The 19079-nt window shown below is 39.2% G+C and overlaps 1 protein-coding gene across 3 annotated transcripts in view; it reads right to left on the minus strand.

Moving 5' to 3' along the window:
• Nucleotides 1-3181: 3181 nt before the first annotated feature.
• Nucleotides 3182-19079, minus strand: part of AAGAB (alpha and gamma adaptin binding protein) — a 52457-nt gene continuing 36559 nt past the window's right edge. For all 3 annotated transcript variants that reach the window (XM_003267138.4, XM_004088293.3, XM_030814629.1), the window contains exons 6-10: nt 11648-11730; nt 10745-10841; nt 6218-6322; nt 5711-5760; nt 3182-5056 (exon numbers count right to left, since the gene is read on the minus strand). In XM_003267138.4, coding sequence (XP_003267186.1) covers nt 4979-5056; nt 5711-5760; nt 6218-6322; nt 10745-10841; nt 11648-11730 — 413 coding nt within the window. In that variant the 3' untranslated portion in view covers nt 3182-4978. The remainder of the gene's footprint in view (nt 5057-5710; nt 5761-6217; nt 6323-10744; nt 10842-11647; nt 11731-19079) is intronic.

The raw sequence follows: 19079 nt of genomic DNA on the forward strand, positions 1-19079 counted from the left end.
TGAAGGAATATAGTTCCTGATTACCTGCTATCACAGCTATTCCAAAATTCTCCTAATCTGTGTCCCTGTAGTCCAGGGATAGCAAATATATGGCAAAATTCCCCTCTTCTCTATTTCTCTATCCATGGCAAAAACCACTCATCACAGGGTTGGGTCCATCCTCAGCCTCAGACTCTTTCTCAACACAGCTAATTGGTTAGACAGAAAAACTGCTAATACTGCTGCCGCGTTTTCCTGGAATGTAATTATGGTTAGATGCCTTTTCTGCTCAAAACCTTTGGCTCCTCACTTACCTCCAGGGTAGGCACAGACTCCTACAAGGTCCCCTCCAGCATCACCCCATCCTCATCTGTCACCATTTCTCTATGTGGACTCCTTGCATCTTCCCAGCACATCCCCTCACTCTTCTTTCCATACCTTTGTTCAAGCCATAACTCCAACAACTTTGTTGCCTCCGCTCACCTATCTGTCCCAATCCTTTATCCTTCTAGCTCAACTCAAGCAGCATTATTTCCCGAGTCAGTGGTTCTCAAAGTGGGTCCCAGGACCAAACCAGCAGCATCGGTATCACCCAGATGTTAAAGATGCAAATTCTCAGGCCCCAACGCCAGGTCTGCTGAAGCCGCACCTCTGGAGTGGGGCCTTCCAGATGACTGTGACATGGGCTCACTTCTGAGAACCACTGCTCTAAGATGCACTTCCTATTCTCCCCAACCCACTGTGTTCTCTCCTTCCCACAGCCATTAGGGCTGGTCACAGCACTCTTCACATGCTGTCTTGGCATTGTCTTTTGTGACCTTGTCTGGTTTGCCCCCTACTCCCACCCGAGTTGGACTCTGAGCTCATGGAAAGGAGAAACTACATCCTGACTCAAGTCTGTGTCCTCTGCCACACCTAGCTCAGATTCTGGCACCGACGACGTTCACAGTCAGTGTTGGCTGGACCCTGATTCTTGTTTCTGCTCTCACCAGGGTAGAAGGAACAAATTTAAGGCCGTCTAACTTCACCATTAATGACTTCCTGAGAATTTCCTGGGGAAGCATGATTGTTGCAGGCCATGTCCTTGGAATTCAGATTAAAAGAATCTTTTCTCTCCTAAACTATGCTGTTGTTTCCATAAAGTTCCTACCCTAGGCCTTAGTCCACATTTTTGTAATAGCATTAAAGCCACCTGGTTGATAATAGCAAGGGCAGAGGCAATGATTGGACACTTCCTTCATTAGAGAGAACCCAGGAGGCTTCCTAGTCAGTAAACTGGGTATAAGCAAGCAGCTTTGGGTGCCTGGTTATGCCTCCCAGATCTGTAGTTGTGCAGAGGAAGTGTTTGGGCATAACAATGGATACACAGAAAGGGGTTTGAAAAGTTGTTTTTTTTTTTTTTTTCTTTTTACCCCCAGGCCTGTGTTCCAAAGATGCAGTAATAACCATTAGGGCCAGGTTTTGAATCACAATGTTTTCAAAAGGAAACAAAGTAGAACTGTAAATCCCTAAGAGTGGGAATACGCTATTGCTGTTACCTTTTTTGTTAATTCTTCTGCAAACCAGAGGAACAACTTAGAATACAGCAAGATACTTCCTATGCTAGAACTTAATTCTGAGTAAAGATACGTACATTAAGAGCAAGCTTTGTGATATTAACAACAGGCATATGTAATGCCAAAGTATGAAATTTAGAGGATTTCTAAGACGTTTTCTGTAAGAGCTTACATGCCAACGGTGCCAGGATGGATCACTAAACCCTGAGTGGAATCGAAGATACTAGAATTATGCCATGCACAGTCAGCATTCTACTTTCATGAGACATACAAATTATGGGAAAGTTAATAGGGGGTTGTTTTCAAACTAACCTTGTACTAACATAGTACTGGGTTCAGTACACGTGACCAGATTTTTTACACTTACTCCACCTATAGTCCTCTAATAAGATTTGGTACTTAATGACATTAATGCTGTAGCTAAATTGTCTATTGTAAAATTAACAGGGGTGGCAGGGAAAGTGAAGAGCAAATCTAATGCATTAGAACATTCGCTGAAACTCTCGTTTCCATCAATCAGAACGTTCAATGAATCAGAACCCCTAATGAATCAGAACCTCTGACCACACTGGACACGTCTGCTAAATTTAGCTTTGCATCAGCAAACGCTGAAGCTCAGAATAGTTTACAGAGCTCCCATCTTACCCTTAGACAGTGATTCTTCTAAGACTGTTTTTCCATGGCAAGCCAAGGCAAGGCAAGGGGCATTCCACGTGCTCTCTCAATGGCCATTGTTAAGAGACTGGCCCAAGGTTAAAGGAATCTGACAAGCCATGGCAAAAATGTTGATCCTGACCTCTCCACAGTGGGACCAGGAAATTAACCATATATCACATTTCACGTGTTAGAAGTAGTTTGCAGGAATGGCCTAACATGCTCTATGGTCCTTGAACCACATCCCATATTACTCAACCATCTAAGTCTAGCTTCCCTGAATCTCTAGCTTCTCTGAATTAGACATGGCCAAGTTCTATAAATAGAGAGCAAGCAAACTGGTTCTGTCAATCTTCTCATACTCTGGCAGGATGGCATATTTTAAAATTATAAAAATATCTATGTCTTCATCACTCTAAAATTATTACATAACACATGATTTTCTCAGGGGAAAAATGTTTATTCTTGTCTTCCCTTACCTTCCAGTACTTATGTATGGATCTTCAAACTTTGTGATCATATTCATCAAACACAAACCATACTTTACAACCAAAACTAAGGGCCTACTATGTGCCAAACACTATGTTATGCAAATCTAGAAATGTTTAAGGAAAAAACAACCAAAAACCAAGTCTCTTATTTTAAATTCCAGCTGGCAATTCTGTAACAACTTGTGGTAGCATGAACATAGGTCACTTTAGATAGACTGCAGCTATTACTGTAGTGTTAGCTCATGATCACTATTCTAACATGGGCTTTTAGTAGATTTCACTAGAGACCTTCATCCTATATGTCCCTAGAAGAGGCCAATATCCCTACATAGCTGAGGTCTTAAAAACATGACATTACATATGCAGGGTAAATTCCAAAATAGCTTGACAGACTCTTCCAGTATTCACTATATATGTCTAATCCAATGAAGGATATAGGGCTTCCCTCACTCGTACCCCCAATAAAAAACCACAAAATCATAATAATAGACATTAGCACAGTTTATAAATAAATCACATTTTAATCATCTGGCTTTGTTTAATCTACAAAATCAAATTCACAGCTTTTTCTAGTCTAGTCTGTTTTTTTCTAACCAGATGGCCTAGTATATTTTCTAAAACCTTCCATCTTTTAAGGAAAACATGTTCCACCTTTTTTTTTTTTTTGTAATCCCAGAGCCAACTTCCCTAATGCAATCACCTCAAAGAAACACTGATGGGGTGGTGGTGAACCACAGACTCAAAGTCTTTCAGAACAGTAAAAGGAAAAAAAAAAAAAAAAAAAAAAAAGAAGGAACAAAAGGTCACTAAGCAATGTCCAGTGTTCCCTGGAAAGCCTCTTCCTGAATGCTCCAGTCACTGAGCTGTCTCCTCCCTGTGGTCACTCCTACTGGCCCCTGTAGCATTCCATTCCTTCTGCCATCTGTTTCAGGTTCTGCAGTGCTTATAAGGTAGTGTCTGGAGGGGTGTGAGCCTTATTTCTTTCTGCTCCTAACCCAACCTGTTTCTTTCATGCTGTGTAAATGGTTCTAGAGCCTACCTAGGCCAGAACCAGTTCTCAGCTGGTGTGCGGGCACCTTCCATCCACTGTACTATGTGCCAGTTCAGAGCCACAGCAGTAATGATCACAGTGAGGGCTAATGATATGCATTACAAAGTCTACAAAAACAAATAAGGATTTTTATTTGCAGTACTTTCCACTCTTCCTTTAAAAACTTGCCATTTGCTTATCAGTTCCCCTGGGGCTGACCCACTCAAACAAGACAAAGGATAAAGAACAAAAGATAGTCTCCCAAGGTTACAGGCTTGGAAGGGCAGAGAGGAGCTATGAACCTTGGAAGAAAAACAAGGTGCTTAGGAATTCATGGCCTAACATTTCACTTCCCCACCCACCCCTTAGTGCTCCCACTTTGGCAGTGATCTCTCTTTGGCTTTAAAGAGAAAGGGGGAAATGTGCCTTGTTTTGTGGGTGTGCGACAACACAGCTCTGACATCTCAAGCAGCAGGGGAGAACTCTTAAGGCAGAAGAGTTTCTTCATGAAAATCACAGTATATTATCACATACTGTCTCCATGACCCATACAAGGACTCCTTAAGGTTCTCTCTAACATACAACATATCCCCCACAACTCAGTAGAAAGGTTTTATTCCCACTGGAATAGAAATCCTTTGCCTCATTTATTACAGTCTAAAAATCCACACTGGCTTGATTCTTTCTAGCATGAGCTCAGACACTATACTTCAAAAGAATGCCCAGAGGCATTTTCTTAGGTAGAGACTTAGCTGCGGGCTGAGACTTCGGCCCCACATAGCTCACATCAGTTCTGCAGCTGCCTCCTTTCCTCCCAATAAAAGCATCATAGCTCAGAGCTACAAGCTCCTTGAATGGAGAAAACCCAAATCACCCAGGAAAGGTGACACAACTCCTGATATGCAGTATCAAGTGTGAATGCTGGAAATGCTACTTAAAAGGTTGACCAGGAATGGCCTGGAGGTTGTCTTCAACTTGAGTAAATCACACAGACCTCTGAGATTTGTCCTACCCTCATTCCTAGAACCAAAAAAAAGTATATTTAAGAAATCCTCACTCATTACTATCACTGTATTCCTCACTCTCTTACTGAGGAAAAAAAGATTTCTCCTTAACCTCCTACTAAAAACTAAAATTAAGGGGACCCTATAAACAAGTCAGGCAGCCAACATGATAAGGGCAATTTTGGCAAAATATGACTGGGCTGAGTAGAGAGGTATCTCAGAGACAGCTAGCATCTTTGTTAGTCAAACCCTAGTATGAATAATTTAGTGCTCTTCATCAGATGAAAGGCCTTCAATTTCATCTCTGTCTCCCCCGATTGCCATCCAGAATGCTTTGGCCACCTGTGGAGAAAAGCATGCAACAAATTTTAGGCAATAGCTACATTTCAGCTTGTTTCATACGTCATACCTTAAACTGACTGAGACCTAAAATTCTGTACTTTGCCCTCCAGTCCTCTGGCAACACGTATCAGAACCCTTGAATACCATTTGACCCATGATTGCCACATCTAGAAATTTATACCAAGGATATATTTAGAGTTGTATACAAAGATGATGTGTAAAGACATGCACAGCTTCATTATTTATAGAAGCAAAAAAATGCACATGACCTAAATGTCCAAAAGGGAACAGGATAAATTATGACACATTCATATCAGGGAACACCATCAACCATACAAGTTTCCTGCCAATAGCACGTGTTGTGTTGGTAATAACAAAACAAAACAACTAAGAGTTTTCTGGCCCAATAGTTAGAAAGGCAAACATCCTGAGTCTCAATGAAGGTTCCACATCACTCACCATACAGGTGAAAAATCCTGGTTTGACTGCAGCAACTATACTATTACTGTATAAATATTTAATTAGTTAGAAGTTAATATTCAATGAAAAGCTCACACTAAGACCCTTCAGAAATACACGAGTTTGATATATAATTATAATAACAGCACTGGACCTTTTATAGGTACTCAGTAAATACCTGGCTGATTGTCTCACCTTTTCTGCGTGCACTTTTCTTTGCTCGTGAGGAAGCGTCGCAGCCTTGTCTAGGGGAAAAATATATCTTAAGAACTTTGTCTAATAGCACAGGATAACCTGGAGTATATGAATACTCTAACACTAGAAGATGGGAGATGGGTTTCAAAGACATGTTTATGATGTAGTCATTACATGTATTAGGAAGCTTAAGTCTTCCAAATTTTCCAGATGGGAATGATGTGAGTAAATTGGTAGGGATCTTACGGTGTCCACCTTATGTAACACATTGAAAGAAACAGAAGAAGGCAAAAGCAGGAAAAGTAAAAGGAAAGAGAATGAAGATGGAAAAATTTTCCCCAGGGAATTTTTTTTTTTTTTTACCAAGTCCCAGGAGTAGCTAAGTTTCTCAAGACAGCTGAGACCAGAACAAGGAATCCAATCCAGCAGTTAAGAAAATAAAATGCTACTACATAAAACAGACAAGCATCAACATGGGAACGTATTAGACACAATAGATCTGATTACCTTTCATTTCCTTTAACTTTGAAAAGAGTCTTTCAAAATTCTCCACATCTCCTCCTCCAGTGGTAAGACTGGCTAATTCTTGAATATCCAGATCTAACATGGGATCTGAAATAAGGATTTGTCACATTATCTGTCATGTTATTTGCATATGTGCTACACTCAGCGAATCCTAAGGCAAATGCTAACCTTGATGAAGTCACCAATGATCGAAGGCCCAGTGTACACCAGCTTTACAGCTCATGGTGCCTCACCCTGCTTGGCTGCTAGCAGGTCCTCACAAATGAAGAGTAACTATTTTATCCTCACAACATTGTCATGAGGTAAGGAGTACTATTTCCATTTTAAAGGTAAGAAAACCACATCTCAGAGTTGAAGTGACTTGCTGAGGTGACAACTAGTAAGTGAATTCAGACGCAGGTGTTTCCAGCTCCGAAAGCATACTCACTCCACTAAGGTACACTGATTCACCAATAATGACTAAAGTTTATGCCACATTTTACTGTACAACAAATATTTTCACATCTATTACTGACAACCACTATAAAAGGTGATTAGGTGATTAGAACAGGTAACATTATCTGAGAATAACAGAAATGATATGAAAAAAAAACCTGTATCTAAAAATGAACTCATCTAAAATTACAGCTATTCAGAGGTAGAGCTATTTAAATTCATATTTTCTTACTACAAATCTTTTACTGTTTCTACCTTGGCACACTGCTTCTTTATTAAAGTTTGTTTTTAATCACAATTTTAACTCCTTCTCCACTCCAGGCCCACTACGTTTCGAATGTCTTCCCTGCCCATCCCAGTTTCACAGGTCTCCTTCCTTAGAATTCTTTCTACACTTATTGTTTCTAGAACTGTCTTAGCACTTGCATATATTACCTTGTATTCTAACATTTCTCCACCACTACTTTAATAAATAATACTACCATAAGAGAGAATGTGCTGTGGATCTACACCACTGAATGCTTTAACTTACATGGTTCCATTGCAACTTTGCAACAGCCCTATGAGGAAAGATTTATCACCGTTATTTTACAGAAGAGGAAACTAATGCCAACAGAGGTTAATTTACTCAAGGTAAGGCCATTACTAGTGATAAAGCCATGATTTGAACCCAGCTGTATAGGACTCCAATGACTATGACCTTAACCATTACATTACGGGTCCTATCTCTATATTTGTAGACTAAGCTCCATGAAGACAGGATGATGACTTATAATTATTTGCATCTATCACAATGCCATATAGACAATTTGGTGTTAAAAACGCATCTTGGTTAATATATTTGCTTTCGTTCAATGGACATGTCATGTAGGAAGTTGGTATATAGGGCTGAAGATAAAAGTTTGTGATTTATCTGTGTATACATAGTAATTGAGCTGTTAATGTAGACAGAATCACTCCATGCCTAAATATAGACTTGGAAGAATTTAAATGCAGCAATGAAGAATGACAATATTTAAAGGCTGGGTAAAGGAGGGTATCTACCAAAGAAAGAGAAGGAATAATCAGAGAAGTAGGAAGAAAACCAGGCGACATGGTGTTGGGTGAGGCAGGGGAAGATAATGTTTCAAAGAGGAATTGATCTGTAACACTCAATGCTGCCACGAGGCCAAGATGAGGACAGGAAAATATCTACCCGATTTAGCGGCATGGAGGTCATTGTTGGCCTTTGCACAGTGTTGCTGTAGTGGCATACCACAGGCAAAAGACAGACATGAGTGAGGTGAGGAGCAAATGGAAGGTGAGGAATGGAAACAAGTTTAGTAAAGAGATAAGGAGGAAGATGTGGGGTCGAGGAAGTGTTTGGTTTTTATTGATTTGGTTTTGCCTTAAATTTTTTTCTTAATTTAGTCTTAAAAAAAAACCTTGCAAAAATAGCATACAGAGTTCCTATATGCTCTTCACCCACTTTCCCCTAGTGTTAACATCTTTTATGACCATGGTACAATTATAAAAATCAAGAAGGTAATATTGGTATAATGCCATTAAACATGCCATAGACTTCATTGGTTTTTCCACTAATATCCTTTTTCTGTTCCAAGATCCTACATGGAATTTAGTTGTCAAATCTCCTTAGTCTTCTCCAATTTGTGACAGTTCCTCAGTCTTTCACTGTCTTTCACGACTTTAATACTTGTATGTCAGTTATTTTGTATAATGTCCCTTAATTGGGTTTGTCAGATGTTTTCTTATTATTAGATTGCAGTTATGCATTTTTGGTGAGATTACCTTCTCACTGCATCCTATCAGGAGGGCTATTATGTCAATATGTCTTATTACCAGTGATGTTAACCTTCATTACATAATTAAAGTGGCTGGTATCTGATGAGTTTCTCCAGTGTAAAGTTACTATTTTCCCCTTTGTAATAAATAAGTATCTTGAGAGAGATACTTTTAGACTATGCAGATATTCTACTTCTCCTCAAACTTTCACCTATGCTACCAAGTACTATTACTGTGTTTTCTGCCTAATGGCGGCTTTCTATTTTCCTCATTCCTTCTATATTTATTACTTGGGATTCTTCTGTAAGAAGATGCTGTCCTTTCTTTCTCATTTGTTTATTCAATTATTTATTTATATTAGTACGAACTCATGGATACTTAGCTTACTCTATGGGTTATAACCCAATACTATATTAATCTACTTTGCTGGTCAAATTGTTCCAGATTTAGCCACTGGAAGCTCTTTCAGATTGGTCCCTATGCCCTTTCGACATGTCCCCATTCTTTTTTGAGAATTTTCTTAATTTCTGGTACCATGAGATCCTCCAGGGTCATCCTGTATTTTTCTTGCCCAAGTCCTGGAATCAACCACTTCTCCAAAGAGCCCTAGTTCCTTTTATTGGAGAATTGTATTTAGAAAGCAAGATCTGGCCAGGCGCAGTGGCTCACGCCTGTAATCCAAGCACTTTGGGAGGCCGAGGCAGGTGGATCACCTGAGGTCGGGAGTTTGAGACCAGCCTGACCAACATGCAGGAACCCTGTCTCTACTAAAAAAAAATTAGCTGGGCGTGGTGGCGCATGCCTGTAACCCCAGCCACTCAGGAGGCTGAGGCAGGAGAATTGCTTGAACCCAGGAAGCGAGATTGCGGTGAGCCGAGATCACGCCACTGCACTCCACCCTGGGCAACAAGAGCGAAACTACATCTCAAACAAAAACAAAAACAAAAACACAACAACACACACACACACAAAAAGAAAGCAAGATCTGAGTGCTAAGTGTGTCCACTGCTATGGCGGTATTTTTGCTTCTAGGCCTCTCAGTGGACAGAACTAGGAAATATATGTGTGTATACTAATACATACGTACACACACACATCTGTATTTATTTTCTTAACTGTAAGTATATTTTTAAAGCCATGAGTTCATACTGATACATTAGATTCCAATCCAGTACCAAAGGGTACATCTCAGCCTTCCCTTTTCCTTATTTGTAACCTTTTTCCTCTGGCAGTGAGAAACCTAGCTCTCACTATCTATATTTTCTATTTTCTGTATGTTGGTATATGTGTGGTGTATAAAATATCTATATATAAAATTTCAGAGTTGCTGAGCCATACCCCTATAAGAAACAAATTTACTAAGTAGAGTTCGGTATTTGTGTTCAGTTATTTTTGTTTTTAGCCTTATGGTATCTAGTCCAATTACTGTTTTCTAAAGTTACTTAGGTTAGTGCTTGAAGTCCCCACCCACTTCCGTGTGATTACTAGTTTGTTTTAATGGCAGAGACTTTGGCAGGTTTAAAAGCCAATGGGAAGGATTCAATTGAGAGGATAAGGTTGAATAAACTGGAGAGAAAAAAAATTATACATAATTTTTTCTTCCTCATATGTTTCTATAACCAACCACTTGAGTTTTCTACATGAATTATCTTATAATAAGAAAAAAGAGTTTTAAAAATTTATTACTGCACATGAGCCCTCTGTAGCATAAAGTAGGAATATCAGTAGTTCCCCAGCAAAAGATTTATAGTTATTGTCAAGTAAGCTCCTTGGTTTTCTGGCTTTTGGACAGCATATTGGATTCCAGCTTCAGCTCCAGGCGCTTCTTGCTAGATGTCCTTGGAAAAGTTATTAAACTTCTCTGCAAAACTTCATTACCAAATGAGAAAGGGGATATAAAAGAACTTTAAAAGGATGTGGAAGGGCTTATAAATATAAAGTTGTATTATTCTTGTCACCATCGATTCTGACTTCTGTTAAATATTATGAAAAAACTACGTGATACAGAGCTAGCTGTTTCGTCACCTGGTTCGGTCTGCCTTGGCTAAGATTATCTGAATCAAGATCCTGCTAGGAGAATTAAAGATAAAATGGCACCCACATATTTGTTATGTATTTACTCTTCTTCCTTTTTCTGATAGCCACTGGCAAGGCTCACATTCATGTGTGGTATACTACCAATTTTTTTCCCTTCTCTGTGTTTAAAATCAATTTCCCCCTCAATGATTTCCGCCCAGATACCTATTCCAAGTTGCACAAAGCTCTCTCTTGGCAGCCAAAGGAGGAACTTACCCACAATGCTATCAACCTGGGCATCTGTTGTGTTAGATGCACCACCCTGATGATCGGAGAGGGATTCAGTCCTATCTGCTTCTGGCAAATGGGGTTGCTGTTGAGGAAAATACACATAAGCAACAATTTAATCATAGACTATTTCAGAACTAAATCCAAAAAAGCAGCTCACACTTTCAGTCCTTGGTTGGCTTGAGAAAAGAGTAATAGGAACTGGAGGCAAAGAAAGAAGAGCAAGATCACATTAAAAAAATAAAAGGCTAAAACTTAACTAACCCAGGAGTACTTTCTCCCAAGGAAGAACTAGAGAGCGTTGATTTTGCTTTAGACTATTAAAACATGTTTTTTGTTTGTCTCATTTAAGATCCGTGTTATATTCAAAATATGAAAGTGTAACACAATCATAACACAAACAGCTCAGAGACTGCTGAAAAAGATCCCTGGAAAGACAATGTGGCACTGTATAATTTGCTCTTGGCTCCAGCTGCTGACTAAGGTAAACTTGGAACAAAGTTCTTGAGGACGCAGGGTTGAAACTGGACTACAAGCTCACTGAGGACAGGGACCTTGCCTCAGATTTGCCAAGGTCTTTTACACAGGAAGTACTAAAAAAGCACCATCAATTTTATTTTCTATTTAAAGATCTGAAGGCAAACTAATGCCTCAGGGAAATCCTGGCATATTTTAGAAAGCACCCTAGTAAAAATAAAACCAAAGCTGTAAACATCTTGAAAGGGCTTACTGCTTTGGCAAGGGCTGTTTTAGACCTTCCTTTCATCTATTTTTAACATTCTCTGTCACCTTTTAAATGGAAAGGAAAACAATGGTGAATGTGTCAAGATTCATAATGACAAGGAGAAATTAAAGCCAAAGAGGGAAAAAAGATCCAAGAAAAACCTTTACCTCTGGGTGACAGGGATCTGCTGACCCAATGCTATGGTTTGTTCCCGTCAATGAGTTGAGAAAGCTAAAGCCTTGGTTCCTATCTGAAAAGGAAAAATACAATCACTGAAATTTGTCATTTACATTTTAAACTGTTCAAATGGCTATGATGATGAAACAAAGGCTACTTATTTGTTACCAAAGTTCTAACTACATATATATATTTTTTTGAGACAGTGTCTCACTCTGTAGCCCAGGCTAGAGTGCAGTGGCACAATCACAGCTCAGTGCAACCTTGAAGTCCTGGGCTCAAGTGATCCTCCTTCCTCAGCCTCCTGAGTAGGTGGGAATACAGGTGCCTGCCACTGTGCCTGGCTATTTTTTTTTAATTATTTCTTGTTTTTTTGTAGAGACAGGGTCTCACTATGTTGCCCAGGCTGGTCTTGAACTCCTGGCCTCAAGCCATCTCCTGAATCAGCCTCCCAAAGTGCCAAGATTACAGGCCTGAGCCACACCCCGGCCCTGAATACATTTTTTTTAAGTATATTTTTTTTAAAAATCACAGACTATTAGTCCAGGTGGAAAATAATAGCAGGGCCATTATGACAAACAAAAGGCCAGTGGTTCTATTTGCAAAGATTAACAGCACTAATGCTTTAATAGCCACTATGAACTAATATTCCATTATTTTAAATAACCAAAAACATTTAAAAAATCAACACCAAGGCATTCATATCAGGTGAAAAGGAATATGAATGCTTTTTGAAAAAATTCTAGGGCTGCGCATGGTGGCTCACGCCTGTAATCCCAGCACTTTGGGAGGCCGAGGCCAGCGGATCACAAGGTCAGGAGTTCAAGACCAGCCTGGCCAACATGGTGAAGCCTCATCTCTACTAAAAATACAAAAAATTAGCTGGGCATGGTGGTGGGTGCCTGTAATCTCAGCTACTCGGGAGGCTGAGGCAGGAGAATCCCTTGAACCCAGGAAGCAGAGGCTGCAGTGATCTGAGATCGCACCACTGCACTCAACAGCACAAGACTCCGTCTCAAAAAAAAAAAAAAAAAAAAAAGAAAGAAAAAAGCTCTAATTTAGATATGAATGAAGTATCTGCAGTTAAGGCTCCCAGTATGCTATTTGTATTTACAACGGACAAATCTGGAGCAAAACATCTACCACTGTTCAAAGTATAAGGGCCAGCCTTCATCCAGCAGTGTTCCCCAGAATGACTTGAAACGCTTTATTAAAACTATCCTAGTATTCAAGGACGCTATCTGAGATTCACTGAGTCAGCATTTTTAGGACAGAGATCATGGAATCTCAACTTTTAGCAAGTGCTCCAGGAGGGTCTTATGAACACAGTAGTTCAAAAAACACTGCCTTAGAGTAGAACATGAGACTGTAACCCAAGAGTAACAGTACAGAAGTCAAAGACTTTATCTCTCAAAAAGACAACTTTCTCCCACCTTGCCTTTCCTCTCCCTATCTCTTCCCTGACCTACTCGCATCTCTCTTTCTCTAAACCATATGCAGCTATCAACCTAGTCATATGCAGCTATCAATCCAGTACCTCTGCATTAAAGGCTACTTTGGTCTGGGCAAAACTAAGAGGCTGCTGCTGCCCTACTGCTTTTCATTCTGTACAACCTCAACAGTGGCAGCATGGTCAGAGGTTCACGTGTACTCCTGGAGCCCCCCTTATCTCCTCATCCAAAGGCCTGGGTGCCCAATCCAAAGACAGGGGACCAAGGTTTCAGCAGGGTAGGACATGGAGGCTCAGAGGCCCAAGAGAAGCAGATCCATGCAGTGTCCTACGATGACAGTTTCAGAGCCTAAGGATGTTTATTCAAACATCAGCATGGTTCTTTCTTTTGGCCGATGTGTTATTGATTTTAAAGTAGCTGTATGTAGTTATATAATACTCAGACACGGATTTTACCTGTCATGAAGATACATGAGTGCTCTTATAATATACTTTAAGCTATTTATACAAAAGGCAATATCTGAGTAATAAACTACTTCTGCAAGAGAGCCCTCACTTCTATTACTGGAAATAACTTGGACCTTGGGTAATTTTCAAATTCAGTTCATAAATCTCTCCATATTCTAATTCCACAGCTTATATTTTTCCTCTGTTAGGCATCCCCTAAACTTGGCAGGCCAGACTGCAACTCAAAGAATAATATAATACAATGTCAATTTATGCATTTTATGAAACCAAAGCAGTCTATCTGAAATGCCCAATTCTTTTTTTTGAGACGGAGTCTCGCTCTTTCGCCCAGGCTGGAGCGCAGTGGCGCGATCTCGGCTCACTGCAAGCTCCGCCTCCCGGGTTCACGCCATTCTCCTGCCTCAGCCTCCTGAGTAGCTGGGACTACAGGCGCCCACCACCATGTCCGGCTAATTTTTTTTTGTATTTTTATTGGAGACGGGGTTTCACCGTGTTAGCCAAGATGGTCTCAATCTCCTGACCTCGTGATCTGCCCGCCTCGGCCTCCCAAAGTGCTGGGATTACAGGCGTGAGCTACTGCACCCAGCCGAAATGCCTAATTCTATACAGTGGCTGCCTGCAAAGAGAACTGGGATGGACGGGAGTTAGGAGTAGGAGCTAGACTCATCACTGTATACTGTAAACCTTTAATTTATGTTACATGTGCATGTATTATTTACCTATTCAAAGAGATTTTTTGAAATTTAATAATTTTATGCTGTGTATCACAATTAAAACTTTGAGAAAAAAAAAATGCCCCAATTAGAATGGATAAAATAATGAAAAAGTCAAAATAGTAGGAAGAAAACTGGACTAGTGGTCAGAAAACCTGTCTTTCATTCCTGGCTCTGCCTACCTGTATGACCTTAGACAAATTAATCAGGTTCACAATTGACTAAGCATTTACAGTCAGGTTTCAGGCTAATTATAATAAGCCAGAAGGACTTTTGCTCATATTATAAACAATGAAGAATTTAGTCAACTAACAAAAGAGTTCATTATGTTCCGCTGCTTATATTTTAAGGAACTTAGAAACATACAAATTGACACAATGAGAAAAACAATTCATTTTTGTTTACCCAAAGTAGACTGCTCACATATTAACATTGCTCAAAAAACTTAGATATTTTATATACCTATGGCTTTTTAAAGAATTCTGTTCTGCCTGGTTCAATGTTTATTAAAATTCCGTCCACATGCACTCACTGTACAACTATTCTTCTCATAGAAAAGAATCACATAAATCTTTTCTTGCTTGCTAGATTTTTCTCCCCAGGATTCAGGGCATGGAAATGTCATCCCTATTAAGAAGGATTTATTCCTTTAGCAGGTAGTTGCTGAAACTGGCTCTAGCATCTACAGTTTTATTGATGCCACAAAACTCTAGACTAGGAAGGAATAAATAAATTCACTTCCTCAGCTGATTCTTATGGAACTTCAGGGATGCAGAAAGGGGAAGCTATTAACTGATATAAAATAAATTATTCTGGAAGGCACAATAAGTATATTAAACTGTGGTCCTAAAAACATCTGATTCAGTTTTAGTAGTCTAGTAAGTTGACACCAGTGGATGCATGGATAAAAATGAAAATATCATGAAAAAATCTGGCGGTGCTGGTCATTAGCATAGATTCTTCCAGAAAGTGTCAGAAACAAAACTATAGCCTCTAGAATAAAGATTTTAACTGGGAAATTCTTAAGCCTTGGGATGATTTTTTTTAACAATAAGAAGTTAAAAAAACTTGAAATATATGAAATTATTTGCCACCTCTTTACAAATCTAAGAGCACACTTATTTTAGAAGCATAAAATGCATCTCTCATAGCAATTTTGACTTACACGAAACATTTAGAGAATTCAAAACCTAGGCAAAGGGGGAAATTTCACTATGGGGGAAGGGGAAAAGTCACTTTTTAAAAAGTATTTTTTTCCTTTTAATTTTTCTGATTTTTTCCCTTCTCCATTATTTACCAAGGCAATATGACAAGCATACGAATTTGGGAATAAGGCATGGATATGAATCCTACTTCTACTATTTACTGTGTGGTTTTATACAAGCTATGCCTTCTCTGTACCTCAGTTTCTACATTTATGCAGTGGGTATAACAATATTTACCTTGCAAAATTTTCCTAAGGGTTAGTAATAGATAACATTTACCAAGTACTAAATATGTGCAAGGTAATATTTTAGGTACTTACAATGCTTCTTTAATCCTCACAACAATCAAAGTATGCCTTCTACACACAATAGAAATAAACATATATCTTCTTTATTGTATTATCCTCTTTTACAGAAGATTTATTTTATTATTCTCTTTTACAGAACAAACTATAACTCAGAGAGATTAGGTAATTATCCAAAGTCACATAGCTGGAACCAGAACTTGAAATCTAGGACTCTCTGATTCTAAAGTTTATACTCTTTCCATTAAGGCCAGAGGTCTTGATAACATGTGAAGAGTTGAGACATGGCCGATGTTTTGATGCACAACTACTGGCTTACTGGATATGACACAAACTTGGGTCAAGTACAAAAAGATGATGTTCCATTCATATATAGTTCTCTTTTGTCAGTAATCCTTTATTAAGTCCCTGGTTTAGACTGTGATTTTCACTGAAGTAAGCTGAATAACTCAGGACTGAATAATTAATCATATGCCACTTACTAACTGTTCACAGCCCAGCCCTATAACTCCTTGAGGCATTGGTCACATAAAACAAATGGTAGACAGGTGGCTAGGCTCCATTATCTCTTCACTGTTCCTCAAGCACATGTAGACTAGGAGTTTTGAATCTCAGTATTATTGACATTTCCAGCTGGAGAATTCTTTGGTGTGTGGGTAGGTGGGAAAGAGGGGTGTCCTGTGTATCCCCTGCCTCTATCCACCAGATGCCTATAAGACTGCCAAATGTCCCCTGGGGGGGCAAAATCACTTCCAACTGAGAACCACTGACATAGGTCTAATTAGAACAGGAAAATTCTGGCTAAAATCCTCAGGTTTTTAAGTTCTTACCTTTTTTTTTTTTTTTTGAGATGGAATCTCGCTCTGTCGCCCAGGCTGGAGTGCAGTGGCGCGATCTCAGCTCACTGCAAGCTCCATGTCCCGGGTTCACGCCATTCTCCTGCCTCAGCCTCCCAAGTAGCTGGGACTACAGGCGCCCGCCACCGTGCCCAGCTAATTTTTTGTATTTTTAGTAGAGATGGGGTTTCACCGTGTTAGCTAGGATGGTCTTGATCTCCTGACCTCGTGATCCGCCCACCTTGGCCTCCCAAAGTGCTGGGATTACAGGCGTGAGCCACGGCGCCCGGCAGTCCTTACTTTTAAGTAAGGACTATAGCAAAGATTTTCAATGAAAAAAAGAAAAAAAAAACATTAAAAAGACTCATTCTCTCTTGTCAGCACTGAAAATATCCTCCCTCATACTCTGAGAAACTTCTCTAGATGATTTCAGCCCCTAATTACCTCTGCCTGTGTGCCATTTGTCCTTGTTGTCCTTACTATTCAAGTGGCCCTTCAGAGAACATGCTAGTATTAATACTCATCTCGAGTCAAAATGCCATCCTCAACTATACTATAAACTCCTTGCAGACACGGACAATCGCTAATGGTTCTTCTACACCGCACAGCCTCCAGCATAGTGCTAAGTATACAGGAGAGATGCTGAAATATCCACTGAATGTCTAATAGAATTGTCAGTCAGAGGCTGCAAGCATTAGCTATGTAAATAAGTTTTTATTTTACATTTTTATATACGACTCAAATATTAAGAATTTCCATGACCACACCTCCCAACATGCCTAACAGACCTCCTAGGTATTTTCTGTGTTCATATTTCAGTTTTTATTTCCTTAATGTAGCAATTATTTGGCATCATCTTAAGAAGTTTTTTCCATAAAGTTTTCTTTACATCCCCTTCCCTGCACAAAATGTTTTTCCTTTATTATAAACATGTTCTTTTCCATCCGAGTGATAAGCATGACCAAACTTACTAAAACTAAGATATTTTAATTTGCATAGAGAAGTTGTACCTACTTTTGAATGACATTCTTAAATCAAACCACACTGTTTGAATAAAAAATTCTTTTAAGAAGGAAATTATTTCACTAGCATCAGAGAAATAAACTTACACTTTGATATTACAATCCACTTCTTGGCAAATTGAAATAAAATGTTTTTTAAAATCATAAAATAATTGGGAGAATCAATTTATTATTTTTCACTAAACTACTGCTTGAAAAGGGCAAAGTTTGAAATCCATTATTAAAAATAGTACTTATTAAAGAAACAGGCCTAAGCACCGTACCTGGTTCTACCACCTGGCTTCAGATTCAGGAAAGTGAATCTGCTCTCCCTATGACAACCGGGACACCCGCTCACATGTCAAGAACGGTTTCTACTAATATTTGAACATATAACGAACATGACCAGAAAGTAATAATACTATTTTTTCTCTTTTTCCTGATTATAAATAATATATTTATTGTAGAAAATTTGGAAAAAAGAGAAAAGTATAAAGAAGAAAATTAGGCCAGGCGCAGTGGCTCACACCTGTAATCCCAGCACTTTGGGAGGCCAAGGCAGGAGGATCACGAGGCCAAGAGCTCGAAACCAGCCTGGCCAACGTGGTAAAACCCCGTCTCTATTAAAAATACAAAAATTAGCTGGGCGTAGTGGCGTGAGCCTGTAGTCCCAGCTACTGGGGAGGCTGACACAGGAGAATTGCTTGAACCCAGGAGGCGGAGGTTGCAGTGAGCCAAGATCATGCCACTGCACTCCAGCCTGGGCGACGGAGCAAGACTCAGTCTTAAAAAAAACAAAAAAAAAAAAGAAGAAAATTAAATCACCAAAGATACCAATTAATACTCTGGTATTTTGTCTTCCTAGTTGTTGTTTTTTTTTTTCCCTATGCACACATACACACAAATTCTAATAAACTGAACTAAACATCAGAGTGGGTACTATCCTCTCCGATGTTGTAAAGGAAAGCTTTATTCTAATTCCAATAATAGTTCCATTGTAAAGTCCTATCTCCAGAACCTTAAGCACACTCTTGAAAATCCTAAAAGGAATGTTCAGAATCATGTCAAAAATCGTTCAGAACCAGTACAAGACTTTACCATGAAAAAAAAATAAAGATGACTTAAGTGGTTCATACCCAGGTCTAAAAATAATTCCAAAGAAAGTACTAAAACAGTTTTTTCAAGATGGCAAGATGTCAGAAGAGCAGTGCCTCCAGGGTAACTAATTTGAAGAGATTTCCCATGATTCATTTGCTTACGGTTAATTTTAAGGGTGAACTTTTAAAACAAAGTCTCATCATTTTACTCATACCCTTATTCCTTCTTATTTTTTTCTCTTCCCCTTTTTCTTACAAGACAATCTCCTCCATCAAATTATGCCTTCTATACACACATACACCCACACACACAGATAGAGATCAACACATATTTATTTAATTTTTGA

The sequence above is a fragment of the Nomascus leucogenys genome, chromosome 6 (genome assembly GCF_006542625.1).
Source record: "Nomascus leucogenys isolate Asia chromosome 6, Asia_NLE_v1, whole genome shotgun sequence".
NCBI lineage: Eukaryota > Metazoa > Chordata > Mammalia > Primates > Hylobatidae > Nomascus > Nomascus leucogenys.